General features: G+C 39.1%; 3 protein-coding genes across 4 annotated transcripts; all 3 read right to left on the reverse strand.

Moving 5' to 3' along the window:
- Window positions 1-8: 8 nt before the first annotated feature.
- LOC105163338 (pentatricopeptide repeat-containing protein At5g27110-like) lies at window positions 9-3,533 on the reverse strand. Its single transcript, XM_011081651.2, has one exon. It carries the CDS (start codon window positions 3,446-3,448, stop codon window positions 1,166-1,168), a length of 2,283 nt encoding a protein of 760 aa, XP_011079953.2. The 5' UTR covers window positions 3,449-3,533; the 3' UTR covers window positions 9-1,165.
- A 137-nt stretch (window positions 3,534-3,670) lies between these two features.
- LOC105162976 (SNF7 family protein) lies at window positions 3,671-7,008 on the reverse strand. Of its 2 annotated transcripts, none has more exons than XM_011081159.3 (6): window positions 6,334-7,008; window positions 6,015-6,197; window positions 5,599-5,729; window positions 5,108-5,270; window positions 4,774-4,903; window positions 3,671-4,133 (listed from the first exon to the last, which is right to left on the reverse strand). In XM_011081159.3, the coding sequence occupies exons 1-6, from the start codon at window positions 6,775-6,777 to the stop codon at window positions 3,856-3,858; spliced, it is 1,329 nt and encodes a 442-aa protein (XP_011079461.1). In that variant the 5' UTR covers window positions 6,778-7,008; the 3' UTR covers window positions 3,671-3,855. The 2 variants fall into 2 exon arrangements, with proteins under 2 accessions (XP_011079461.1, XP_088737304.1); XM_088881178.1 differs by having other exon boundaries at window positions 5,108-5,276; window positions 6,334-7,007.
- Window positions 7,009-7,342: 334 nt separating this feature from the next.
- ABC1 (ABC transporter 1) lies at window positions 7,343-14,512 on the reverse strand. Its single transcript, XM_011081160.3, has 8 exons — window positions 13,630-14,512; window positions 12,555-12,780; window positions 11,419-11,571; window positions 11,084-11,242; window positions 10,542-10,701; window positions 9,900-10,009; window positions 8,521-8,637; window positions 7,343-7,960 (listed from the first exon to the last, which is right to left on the reverse strand). The coding sequence occupies exons 1-8, from the start codon at window positions 14,118-14,120 to the stop codon at window positions 7,568-7,570; spliced, it is 1,809 nt and encodes a 602-aa protein (XP_011079462.1). The 5' UTR covers window positions 14,121-14,512; the 3' UTR covers window positions 7,343-7,567.
- Between the last annotated feature and the right edge of the window lie 188 nt (window positions 14,513-14,700).

A 14,700-nucleotide genomic window follows, 5' to 3' on the forward strand; every position in this document is an offset into this window, starting at 1 on the left:
GGTCTAATTGTGGTGGTATATAGTGTCAATGAAATTTGTACCCGTCTCCTGCTGACATGCTTAGATAATTTAACCACCAATCCCACAATGTAACGGTAGCTTCAACAACCCTGAATGATGCTTGTAGTATGTATGTTTCCCTGTAGCATGTCTGACAGCCTATGCTTAAACTCTGTTACCAAGTAGTGCTTGAAGAATAGTCTAGTCTCTGGGGGTAACTTAAGGAACAGAGGGTGGGAACAATGGGTTCTTCTAGATGTCAAGCTTGCAGGATGGTGGTTCTCAGAGTGCGGTTATATGGAGGATCAATCAAGAAAGAAGCATGAACGTGCTAATAATTGGGGGGCTTAATGAAGTGGTATTGAGCTTCTGATCTAGCTACATGACGTCACATTTCTGAAACAAAAGGTGGAGAAGAATAGCGAGTAGTGGGCCTCTCTATCTGGGTACATTGCATGTTTTCATTCTTTTCTTAGATTAGATGGTAGATTTTGAGTTGTACATCTGGTACCCTTTGAGGAATCATCCATGTCCAGCTTTATCCATCCATCCATGTATAGCGGTTTCCATTTGACCGTTTTGATGTGTCATTGGCGAACTGCTGTGGTAGATGGTGATAGGGAATACAGCTTTGGCAATGATTTTGGTAGGGCCAAAGCAAGAGAGGTCGGCAAAACGAAAGGGGGTTTGTGCTTTCCTCTTGAAGTGGGATCCGACCAAGAAGATAGGCACAAGTGGCATACTCTCTGTTCCGGAATGAGGTTTGGATCATTTCCAGAATGTAGCAAATCAGTCTCCTGGGATTGTCTTTTCTTGATCCATACGTTTAAACTTTTCTGTTCTGAGAGACGGATTTCGCAAAAATTAAACTCAATGACTGGCACTAATGAATGCAGCTGGACTCGGCTTATAGATTCGAGTGGATCATAGGACAGCTTCTTCAGAAGTTCACTTGGCAGAAGAATTGGTAGTCTATTTATCTTCCTTTTCAACCCCAAAGGTAAAGCGTTCCCAGTGGGAAATTGCAGGAATTCGGAGTTGGGAGACAGTAAACAAATGGGCATGTGATATTGCCATTCTACAAGCAAAGATTCATAAGGGAGGATTCTTAAAAGTAAAAATGGAACTTAGTGCCAGTAGTCGTTGACAATTCCCAAGCAGGTTATCAAAGTGAAGGGAGAGAGAAACATGGATCCACCACACACGGTTCCCTCATCTCAGACATCAATGTTTCCAGGAATACTTGTATTTTGTTGTACTCTGAATGCGTTGTATCTCTGGCATCAAATATATGAGTACAGTGACCTATCTGTATCCAACTCTTCCCAGGTTTTTTCCTTAACCCTTTCTCCTTTATTAGAACTCTGACCCTTGAGGCATCTTTCCATTTCTTTGTTGATGCATACATGTTGGACAAAAGTATATGGTAACCAGAATCTTCCAACTTATCTTGGAGAATTTCTTTAGCAAGAAGATAGGCAGGCTCCACCATGTTGTGAACTCGACAAGCAGCAAGCAAACATCCCAGGACATTACCATCTGGTTCCTCGGGCATTGTTCTGATGAAGTTGCATGCATCACAAATGTGCCCTGCTCTACCAAGCAGGTCTACCATGCATGAGTAGTGTTCCATATTTGGGAGTATGCCATAACTATTAATCATGGAAATGTAAAGAGACCGACCCTCATCTACCAGGCCTGCATGACTACAAGCAGACAGGAGTCCAACAAAAGTTGCCTTACTTGGCTTCATTGCTAAAGATTTCATTTCATCAAAGAGGACCAATGCTTGCTTTCCATACCCATGGAATCCGTAGGCAGAAATGATCGTGTTATAAGATACAATATCCTTTTCCATCATGTGATCAAACACCTTAAGTCCATGCCCTAGGTATCCGCATTTACAGTACATATCAATAAGTGAATTGCCGACTGAAACAGCTCCGATAAGACTGCTTCTAATCGCATGGCAGTGAACTTCCATACCCTGTTTAAGTGCCCCCATTTTGGTACAGATTGGAAGGATGCTGACCAAAGTGATGCAATTTGGTTTACATTTAGACTTCCATATCTTCCTAAAGACACTGAGAGCCAAATTAAAGTTTTCACAAGCAGCATGCCCAGCAATTGCCGAATTCCAAACCATGATGTCCCAATCTGACCAAAGGCTTAAAAGAACTTCGAGTCCTCCCGCTAAGCCACAGCTTGAGTACATTTCGATGAGCGCACAGCTGACAACAACATCAGAGTCAAATCCCTTTTTCAGGATAAAGCCATGCATCACTTTTCCGTGTTCTGATAAGTTGAGTTTGCCAAGTGTAGGAAGAATACTTGCCACAATGATTGCACTAGGTTTTACACCCAGATTTATCATCTCTAAGTAGAGCACAAGGCTCCTTTCATACTCACAATTCTGTGAATAGCCAGCTATTAATGTGCTCCAAGATACAACATCTTTACAAGGCATTCTGCAAAATACACTGTAAGCTTGGTGAGTATCCCCGAATTTACAGTACATATCCATGACAGCATTGGAAACAAACAAATCACAGTGGAAACCACTCTTCAGAGCACAGCCTTGCAAAGCCATTCCCTCTTGCCTGGCTCCCAATCGACCGCAGGCTGGAAGAATAGCTGCCATAACAACTGAATCAGGGTCTGTCCCTTCGCGTCTCATTGTGTTGAACAAATACAGTGCTTCCTGCCCATGCCCCTGATGTATCGTTCCACATATCATAGCAGTCCAAGAAGCCAAGTCTCTCTCTTTCTGAGGCATATCATCGAATACCATCCGTGCTTCATCCAAGCTTCCACATTTTGCAAACATGTCTATCAGAGCGCATTTTGTATAGACGTTGGGCTTAAAGCAGTAGTGAACCTCAGCAGAACGGATCAGATCATGCGTCTTTCTACCCTCTTCGAGGGCACATAATTCTGAACAAGCTTTTAAGATTAGCGGGCAAGTGTAATTATCAGGCATGAAGCCAAGTTTGAATACCAAGTGATTAAAGAAGTGAATTGCTTGGGAAAAGTGTGCAGAGTCCACATAGGCCCGAAGAATAGCATTACAGGCAATGTTGTGGACGCAGTGGAGTCTGCCAAAGGCGAGCAAGGCTTCCTCGAGACAGCCCAGTTGGGCATAGACTTGCACCAGCCGCGAACCCAAGAGTGATGCTGGGCCAGCTATGTCGCTGTCGGGGTTGAGGATGCTGCCAACCAGCATGAGTGCATGTAATCTTCTGGCTTCTTGTAGATGGGAATGGGTTGGCGATCTCTTGAGAAGAGAGGAGAGAGATTCATTGAATGACGACCAAGAGTGGGAACCGCCACCTTTGCCAAGCATAAACGGTTTTTGTTTGGTGGTTGGAAGATTCTGACGGCTAAGCAGCAGAGATGTTCTACTTCTGAGAAAATCTGTAGCGATGAATCGCATGGGGAATTTGCACATTCAGAAGTCAAGACAAATACAGAGCCACCTACTCGCTTCCTCACCCTTTAACTTACGTATGAAGGCACTAATATTAACCAGCACACCGCTGCTCCCTCCTCCAGAATACTTTGGCAAACAGTAGCTTCAACCATCACAACATAGCTACTCCATCTTTTAACCAGGAATTCTCCTGTTTCTTTTTTAGGGGAAAAAAAAAAAGCAGTAGTAAAAAGGAGAAGATAGTCACTATGCATGCTTATGTATGTTATGCACAAGGGAATTGAGTGTACAATGTTACTAGGTTACAGTGCTCATTCGCATTTCTTGCCTATGACAGATTCCACAGTAGTTAGCAATTTCCAGAAAAATAAAACAAAATACACAAAACACTAGAAAAGAAGCTGAGTTAGCCATGAAATATAAAGTCAAGCAGCTTCAAGGCTGCCCTCTTTTGACATGCGTTTATTGCCAACTGGTCTTAGACAACAGTCTGCCTCTGATTCCATGGCTAGCCCCTCCTTGAGATTAAGATTTGAAAGACCATTGCTCAAAGTTCTTTCCGAAAACTCTGACGGTCCAGTAGATCTATCAAACCCAGTTTCTGCCATAACTTGATTCATTTCACTTTTAATTTCCAGCTGTAGTTTGCTTAATTCACCTTCTATATCTTCATCATCTACCTCTGTATATGTTGCCTTTGATCCTACAAAATTATCATCAAAGATTGTTAGACAGGTATGTATTTATTCAACTATCGACTAAAGAATGTTCAGTCCAGTGCCACAGCAAAGGGTTGAATGTGATTTCCAGTTCAGGAACCTTGGTTTATCACCTGTCCTTCTAGACAGCCACTCTCTCATTGAGTGCCACATGAACAAAAAGAATTGTTTAATACTAATACTCAAGAAATGGAACACATTTCAGAAAGATTTAGCAAAATTTCCATTTCAACTGCAAAGAAAATAGTTATATATTATAAATGTAGCATGGACAAGAGAGGGAGAGACCAAGACACTACTAAGGTAATCTTTTATAGTATGATTAAAGAAATCTATTATGCTGACGAACCATCTGCCATGAGTTGGGTCGCCAGGTTTGATACCCGAGCAAAAATAAAAAATTAATTCAAGACATTCTCATGAAAGCTCCCTGTCTGATCAGGAACCTTGATGAGTTTCAGTTGTCTTCCAGGAAAAAAGCTAGCCACTTGACGAGACATAGAACAGAAGAACTTGGGTTAGCCATCTTAGTCATTATAAATCATGCAACATTCTTCAGCAAAACAACGTTCCTGATTAGTTAACACAACTGAGGTGCAACCGAAATATGATGATGGAAATTACCTAAAGCATCATCTAGTCGTTTCAGTGAATCAATGTTATCATCAACTTCCTGCAGGCACAGCTCAACTTCTTCAAGACTGATTTGGTTTTCCAGTAAAGCATGTTTGCTGCTTTGCATGGCCTCCAAAACCTGCATCAGACATCATGTGTGAAAATGCTGGCCGGGGGTAATAAGTTGTTGAAGAATGAAGTAATAATCCATATGAAAATGATGGAGTCGACTTCAACAACTATAGATTATACCAAGCATCACCAGAGAATTGCCAACTCTTTTATGTCACAGAAAACAAACCAAAAGACAATGTGTAAGACAATATGATCATGATGAACAAACCTTTTTAGAGGACTCGGTATCTGCGATAACCTGAAGTACTTTCTCCACCTGGTCCAATAGTGCCATGCATCTTTCTCTACTCTGAGATGCCATCTTTAGTTCTTTTGCATATCTCAGGGCAACTCGCTTGTTTCCAGATTTAAGAGAAGCTAAAGCTGAATTCCTGTTTCTTCACAGAGCCCCAATGGTATTGCAACGAGCTTATATCTCAAGAAGAAAAAGAGAGAGAAAAACCCAAGGCCATTACTAAGTAGGGGATGGTGTATACCAAGAGTAAATTTTTCCTTGAACTCTGCCTTTCGATTAACATAAATGTCCAGGGATATGCATTGGTATCCTATTAAAGAATTATATGAACGGATTTTTTTTAAATTTTCTACTTGACATCTTAATTTTTACTCTAGAGGCATGCTTAAGCTTGTTGCTAGTTGCAGATTCACAAATCCATCAAGCTTGGCACCCATAGACGAAAGAAGTTATGAGATTCTTACTTTTGGTAGCACTTATCAATCACATCAAGCTGCTGCTCAAGCTTTTCTGCAGTCCAAGTTAAGTGCAGCAAAGTGTAATCCACACTTGAGTCACTAGAAACTGCTCCAGGAGCAAGAAAGACTTTCACTCCCTGTACGACGAAAAAGGGGAGAATGAAAGAAATTATTCCTCTCAACCATACCAGTTACCAGGATTTTAGAGGAATAAGAGAAACTTTTCCCAGCTGAAATAATGATGCTGATGATAGAATGGCTCCGTTTGCAGGCAGAAGTTGGGCTGGAATCAGAGTCTCCATATGCAAAATATACCCTTCTAATAAGAAGCTTTTAACATGGCATCCTACTGAGATCTTGAATTAACCTCTAATAATCTCAAAATGACAAATATCCACATTGAAAACAAGAAATGAAACTACCTCTATCGGATCAGCTCGGTTAACAATTAGTCGTCTTGCTCTGTCGTGTGCTGACAAGTAACCTAAAATTGCAAGAGCTTCCCTCGATCCTAGACATACATCCTGAAACTTTCTCATGGTTATGACACAAGAAGTCGTCCAATAGTTTTCCGACAATTTGTTGACTACTTCAAGGGCTTGCTCCTATGCACAAGGTGCCGCGAGTAATTAAGCACGATCACTTTGGAATTCGAAAAAGAACAAAAAGAGAGAGCCGAAAATTTGAGAAAGAACAGTAGTAGAACAAACAAGAATGATGGAGGAAAATGAAGTAGCGGACCTCCAAGAGTGGTGCAAGAATATAATAATCTCCGGGAGGGAGACTATAGTCATTACTCGCCCCAAAAAGATCTAGCGCTCTGCGGAAAATGTGAGAGAGACGGGCGGTTGAGGAAGTTGGGTGGGGCGACAATAAGTCTCCAGCGCGATGCATTTCAAGCAGGACGTGATCGAGGCACAAAGGGGACAAGCCAGCTCGGCGGAACCAGAGGCGCTTGACGCGGGAAGGGCGGATGATGAAGATGTGAAGGTGACGAGCAACCTTGAGAATCAAATCCCTCCAGAAACTGTAGAGTGGCGACCAATCAGACCTCTGTCCGCTCAGGGCCTTGAATCTCGCTCGAATCTTCGCCTCGTCATCCCAATCCCCCACCTCATTCCGAACAAAATCCGCCACAACCGCCGCTTCCTTCTCCTCCTCTTCTTCTCTTTCCCTGTCTTCCATACAACAGATGACTATAATATTATTCTAGTTTCATGATCCGAAAATAGGTGGAGAGCATTAATTTTGTAAATTCATTAGTATTATACTCTGTATTCCCCTAAAATGAACTTCTCAATTGTAATTTCTCCCCTTTCTTTCATAATTACTACCACTTCAGTTTCGAATTATCTCCTTTATTAAACTTTGAAAAGTCTATTTCTACTATTCATCTACACCACACCAAAAAAAAAAAAAAGTAGTTAGAACTATCAACTTCGAATGTCTCGTCTAAAAAAAAACCTTCAGAAAAGTCCCCGACTTATCCATCATTAAAACTGACTACAAGACTTAAAATTTAATATAATTAATCATTGTGACATATTTTTTAAAATATAGGTGTAATATAGTTAATTGGCCTTTTCGAAGTCAGCACAACAATCGATCAACTTTTTATTTTGCTCAACAAAATACTCTAGCAATATTACAAATTTAGAAGGAAGCAAATATACTGATTATATACGTAAAATGGAGAAAAAATATAACAAAACATTATCAAAATACACAGTTGAACTGAAAAGAGAAACAATTTACCAGCTATAAAGAATAATTATATTATAAATGAAAAGCAAATAATTTATGTCCATTCTCCACTTTTCTCCTGTTTTTTGCTTTTATTTCTTTTACTCAACAGGGTCATCTGACCTTTTCATTCCGGCTACACTGTACTGAAAGATGAAAACAATTACATCTCAAAATAGTCTTGACGAGTTACATCCACAAGAAATACACTCAAATAATATCTATTCATCAATTAAATTGAACTTGTCGACAACATTTGACCACTATCTTCACCAAAGTGATAATTCTCGTAAACGTCAAGTAGAAGCTCCCTACATGGAACAACAGCTCGGAGCTTGATGCACGCAAGGAAAGCACCTGAAAGCTTCCTGTGCAGGCTGTATGCCTCTTCTGGTGGGGGCGTTAGCCTGTGCCTGAGCATTGTTGCCCCAAGGTTCGAAATGCTTTGAGTAATATTGGTTGATCCAAAATCATAGCCTCCGCGCTTGGCAAATGGCAGCCCCACAACAAAACCTGCCTGGACATGAGCCTCCAACATAATTTCAGATTCCTTTCCTGTAAGAAATCCAAGTCTCCTTGACATCTCAAGCACTGTCTCTCTGTCACTATTTGCACAAGCAAGAACCTGATTCAATCATATCAGACAGTCAAGATTTCTCAGCATTTTTTCCTCATGGTTCAATATCCTGTTTGTATCATTCAAAATAGAAATCAACTCTGGCTGGAAAGGGAGAACTGAAGCCAAGTAACTAGAACAGAAGTCATGCCACATATCCATTACATAGAAACTTAGTTCCCACATAAATTAAATTTCCCTCCCTTGAGATTCAGCGTATTACATGTAGATCCCTATGGTTCAGTGAATTTTGACCAACGGAGCGATCTATTTGTTACATAGAAACATATGTCCGGAGTACTACATGTAATTTTCCAGACCACAAGGGATTTATGTGTAACTACGTCAAACCTCAGGTGAGGCCAATGTACTTATCGCTAAATTAAATGCCTGATATAAGTTGCTAAAGATGCCTGAGATAGATTGTGTGCTAAAAGCAATCATTCATGATTCACCATGTGGAAACTTCTTCAGGATTAAGCATAACAGTTAGCAGATCTTTGACAAAAACATGAGAATGTTTAATCCTGCATCTAAAAGTAAATGGGGAGAAAAGTGATGCATCTTACCATCCGTAAGTAATCATCCACGAAATGTTTTGGGTAGTCCCTAGCTGCTCCAAAATCTATAAGATTGATTGATTTACCCGTCTCATCATATAAAAAGTTACTCCAGTTAGGATCAGTCTGCTTGGGATAAGGCAGAAAGAGAAGTATCAAAAAGGGAGAAAATAAAATAAGAAGTAACATACTTGCATAAACACATTCAGAGCAGATGCATGACTGCTCTTTTTACTAAACTTCAAGTTTAAAAATCAAGTTCTGACTGTAGTTACGATCATATAGGAGGAACAAAAGGGTTATAATCATACCTTTCAAGATGGAGAAAAAACAATACTCGTCCACCCACAACAATTTTTTGACAATACTTCTGAAACTATAAATCTTTTACAACTTATCATTGATATATGGAGCAAACCAGGAAATCGTTTTGCGAGGATGGAGCCATACGCCAATTTTATATTTTGCCAAGCAGGTCCAAGCATGGAGAAAAAAGAAAGGCTTAATACTCCCTATATTATGTTTTCAAAAGGAAAACTGCGTCAACCTACAGAAAGTGTACTTCTATTCACTACTCAGATTATGTTAAATGTCATTTTGCTCACAATCAAAGACATCCTTCTCCGTAGTGATTTCTCATTTATCAGTATTGCCCATCCACGTATCACAAGGATAGCAACAGCGGAAGTGGAGAACATGTGGAACAGAGCAATTTACTTCCACACACACACAAAAAAAAACCCCGGATTTCTGTACATTTCTCACATGCTAAAATACAACTCCCTGATGTCCAGTGAAAATCCCGTATGTTGCATTTCTCCCAACTCAAGTAAACAATAATCCACTTCTTTATTGACTTTAATCTCCATTATAAGAAACTACCTTATCAACCATTATTTATTCTGCATATGCCCAGATGATCGAGCTACCAGCGAAGAAAAAAAGAGTGGGCATTGTCAACCCAACTTCCAAGATATTCAGCTAAATTATGTTTAAAACACACTTAAGTCATTTAAAAGGAGCATCAGATTTAAACAAAGGCAGCTCAGTGGATCTGAACACTGCCACCATACTGTTTTCTTTGGAAAAGGAATGGAATTGTCAATACCTAAGATTGATTAAATCCGAAGCACACAAAGCTCTTGGACAAAGTTGAAGTTGTCAAACTGAAATGTTTAGGTTTTTCCTGTTCCTAGCATCTTATTTAAATTCTCCATGCGCTACAGCAACTAATATCAGAAGCACGCTTTAGTTACAGCAGACAGCTCAAGCTTGGTAGACCTTTTAATTATTTCCGAGGAAGAATTGATGCTTAAACCACTTCACTCTAGAAGTTAGAAAGAAAAAGAAAGCATATCGTAATAAGAGGAACAGTATATAAAGCATGCCTGCATGAACCGGAAGATAAATAACTCCATCAAAGTAAGCTCAAGTAACTTTTTCCCAACATAATTGCGAGTTTCTTGGTCTAGCAATGCCACCTTATCAATCGGAACACCTGTAATCAAGAAGAAGGGGGAAAGAAGAAAAAAACATCATCACTACTCATTATAAGCTATGAATTGAATTAATATTAAGTTGCAACAGAGTCGAGAAAGTATCAGTTAAAGCTAATATGGCAATGAGACCAATCAGTAAAGATGCTACTGTGTGCATCTAGGACGTTGCATAGGTGTCAGAAAGCATTGAAACTGAATTGCATGACATTTTCCTTTCCAACAAGTGTGTTTTTTAAAAAACCAAAAAAAAAAATGGAAGGGCACATGTCAATCAGGTAAAATCTAAAATAAAACAACACAAATGAATGAATGAATAATTTTGTAAAAAGGTAAACTTTACTTTGATTTCTAGAAACATTTCCTCTGTCTTTCCCTTCACAAACGAACCAAGCATACCAATTTCTTACTCCTCGACTAAATCCAAGGTCCATACACAGGAGAAAGGAGTAAGGACTATTATCGTTTTTCTATCACTGCTAAAATATCTCTTTCATGTGTAGAGAAAGCAAGAAAGAGATAAGGAAGACATACCATGAACTAATTCTGTGGTTAACACTCTTTTACTGGATAAATCATCCACCACAAATGGAACATATAATCCTTTTACATTGGTCAGCAGACTACGAAACCTTTTCTGATTTTTGGCCTCCAGTTCATAGTCACATTCACGAGAAAGTTCTTCCTTTGCAACCTGTGAAGGAATTCCAGCATAAAGCTTGCACACTTGCATGGCATCATAAATTATTTTTATCCTTAAATGGGGTTAACTTAGTCTTTTTTAGCACAATCAAAACAAGAACGGGATTCTGGAAACCACAAGCAGGCCAGTGAGGCAAGCTCAAACGCAATAAGAACATTTCTTTAAGGAAAAAGAACATTGTGTTTGCTTCAACAGGATCCTCAAAAAACTTGAACATCCTCAAGAAACCAGATGTTGCACACGAAACACGAAAATTTTAGAAGACAAAGGCCCATGCTTGCTTTCACAGCCACGATACTAATATGGGAAACATTTATAAATGTAAGCACCATGATGCAAATTAAAGGTTAATCATGAAATGCAAAAGCTTTACCTTCATTGCATTGTCAATATACAGTTTTTCTGGCATCAAGTTTGTATAAGTTAACAGCAATTTGACATTCTCAATATCACTTTCAATGCTATCGGCAACTCCAGGGTACTGAATTTTCACTGCAACCTCCAAACCATCTTTTGTGACAGCCCTGTGAACCTAAAAGTGATTTTTAAAAGAATCAGGAGGATTTTAAAAGAACAGGAGCTGGAATACAACAGCTCTAAAACTTATAAAATCTCAAAGCATGTCTATTCTAAAACATAAGGAAATCTGACTCGAAATGACATGAAGTGAATCAAAGATAATAATAAGATTATGGTACTTTCCATCACCTGTCCTATACTTGCTGCAGCCATTGGTTCATAGTCGAAACTCATCAATTTATATGACCAGTTGGGACCCAATTCGGCATCCAAGACCTGATTGAGCTGATTCCTTGGCATCCTATCTGCACCCTGACGGACAATGTCCAAAGCTGCCAAGATCTGCAAGTGAAAAGGAGCTAGCGCCATTAATCAGATATCAAAAAATTATAGTTCCAAAAGGATATCAAAATATCAGCGAGAGTTTTTTCGTACTTCTAAAGAAAACCAGATACCTGGTCTGGAAATAATAACAAAATGTTCAGGGTTGAAGGAGCCTACTGAAACTAGAACTTCCACTATCACAAATGCTGCTGTCATCTGCATTTCATAATTTGCTTTTTTGCAATGGTATTATCATTGCCACTTAAACTTGGTTCCCGAGGTTTATTGTACTCAAAGATGTTTGAGAGCCTAAAAATCAGTCATCTTATTCATTAATTGTCTTCTTCCAAAACAACATCCTCTCTTCAATTTTTTGGGTCAAAGAATTTCTCACTTGCAATGATGTCAGAATGTATAATAATTTCAATTTGGTGCTCCATGCAAGAAATCATCCATTATAAAAATCATGCGACTACTAAATCAACCAGTGCATCAATAAATTCCCTCATCAAGAACATCCAATTTCCACCTTTCTTATCCTTTAAATATCACAAACAAGAGCTTCTATCTGTCTCCCACAAGTAAGATTCCATAATAGTTGACCATTCATTAAAAGTTACTCTTTTAGCAGACAAACTTGGATAAGGCAAGAGTTTCCAGAATCCATCATTAACAGGAAAAAATTTCCCAACAAAAAAACAAACTCTCTGTGACTTTATTTTTTCTTAACAAACCTCATCTTTATGGTTACAATGTACAACTTGGTTCCAATAAAAGTTTAGATAAAACTTGAGCCTAGATTCAAGGTCTAAGCCAATCTGGCAAATTAAGATATCTGATGCGTCAAACATGTGCAGTAAAACATAGTCATAGATTTCACACCCATATCACAATTATCTTCCAAAAGTAATTGAGTATGTATCTTTCATCAGCGCACACACAAGCACATACATATATGAATTCATAATCTAGACAAATATGCATTTATGCAAGTAACGTACCGGTGCAGGTACAAGAGATTCATCTTGGATGCTCAACATTTGGCCTAACTTGAGAGCTGCTCCACGCATTCTGCATAATGCAAGGGCTAAACGTTCTGCATTTCTCTCAGACAAGAATGGGGAAAGGGCATGTTGGTCGTTTTTCGAGTTATGTGTACCAAACATAATCCTCTTCGCAGACTCCTGAAGTGTGCCCCATGCAAGACCAGCTCCAAGCCCGGCAAACCTTCAATCATATGTCATTCAATACTTGACTGAACCTTATTGAAGCTCAATGTAAAACTTTGGTCACACAATTTACAATTAAGGTAATGGGAATCCACAATCATTTAGGGAACTGCACTAACAAAAAGATAGGTGCTAATAACTGAAAATGACCAGTTGAAAAAGAATGAAGGCAAATTAACCTAGTATAAGTCGCATAAAAAAGTATATGCAGTATGGATAGAACAAACAGAAAATAACATGAAAGAGATGGATTCATCTATACAAATATATGAGCCATGTACTTTGACGTAAATATATATTTTTTTCTCAACCACTCATTAGGTACTATCATATGCAATATCGAGTAATAGCCAAATAATTTCATAGATACTTCACAAAGGCTTATCATATTTTATATTCTCTCTGAACCCAGTTAAGTACCTAAAGGTCCAGTTGCAAACAGGAATGCATTTTTCACCCATTTTTTGGTTTCGAAGTTTTTTTAGGAGATTCATGAAAAGGAGAAAATCTCTTTCTGCTGGATTTTTTTTTAAATCATATCTTTTTACTTCACAGTGCTCCAATATAAATATTTCTTGCAGAATTAAAAGGATTCAAGAATTGTCTCGATTTTCACTTACTCTAAAGGAGGTGTGTATCTACTTGAGCTTAACCGAACAAGTTCCTCCCATCCTTCACTTTTGTTCTATGCTATCACCAGAAGCTTAAACCTTGAGCACCACACCACAGCGGCACACATGCATACTAATCTTTGCAACCTACCTAGGTTCTTTCCAAGCTCCTGACTTTTATAAAGAGGCCGATTGATTTAAGCAATATAAATGACTAGAATGACGGATTGACTTACCCTATCGCTCTGGAGAAAGGGGTAGAAGGAACTCTCCTCTCCCTGGGCTTCCTTTGCTTCGAGGTACTCACAACCCCGTCCATTATGGCGGCATTTGAGGTCGAGGGGCCATCTTGCAGATCTGCATCTAAGGAAGTTTGAAAATCTGCATTGACGGAACCATTCGAGATGGAGGGGGCAACCATTTGTAAAGTTCCGTCGGCATCGGGCTTCACTTGGGCCTCGGATTTCGGAGGCGGATTATCAGCATCATCCATGAAGTTGAACACGCTGCCTGTATTCCTATGGGCATCATCACTACTGTCAACCTGAGGTGCCCGAGTGTCGAGACTTCGGAGCTTGCCTCTAGTTAGTCCCGCGAAGTCCGCGGCAGAGAGAATCGAGGCCTTGATTAGGGTTTCCAATTGAGCACTACGGGGGACGCTGACGCCCTCCTTAGCCACCAGAGATAACCCATTCACCAATCTCGCTATGTCCTTCAAAGATATCATCGCACTTGTACTGTCCGTCAATAACAACGCACCTTACTTTAATTCAGTGAAATTTCAATCAATCAGCACAAACATCAACATGCGACGGGCAGCTGTCCAACTCCGAAAACGACGGCTATCCAAAAGGATAAAAAACGGAAAGACCTCCCTTTGAGGAGCTGGGATCCGGTGTCAACATCATGGTGTTGGCTTTACGTGTGCATTCTTCGTCGTCAAAACTTAAAAACAGCTAACGACTAACCACCAGTCCCAAGACCGACTTGATTTTGCATTGCTTGCCTATGGAGTTTTTTCCTTTTTTTCTTTTGGCGTTACCCCTCTTATTAGTAGCTATTTTACTATTCACAACTATACCTTTTATTTTCTTCAAAAACAATATCAACAAGTTTTCATAATTTTTGTCGGATTAAAGTTATTTTTAGTTATCTGATTATACTCTATTTACATTTTAATTCATATTTTTTTTGGATGGTGAAAAGTTTATGTAGTTTTTTAATTAACGATATTTTAGAATACATTTTACCAAAAAATTTTAAAACTATCAAAAAATGACACATGAACCTCACATATTAATTTAAAT

Source organism: Sesamum indicum, linkage group LG6 (genome assembly GCF_026168435.1).
Source record: "Sesamum indicum cultivar Baizhima isolate 11 linkage group LG6, ASM2616843v1, whole genome shotgun sequence".
NCBI classification, from domain to species: Eukaryota; Viridiplantae; Streptophyta; class Magnoliopsida; order Lamiales; family Pedaliaceae; genus Sesamum; species Sesamum indicum.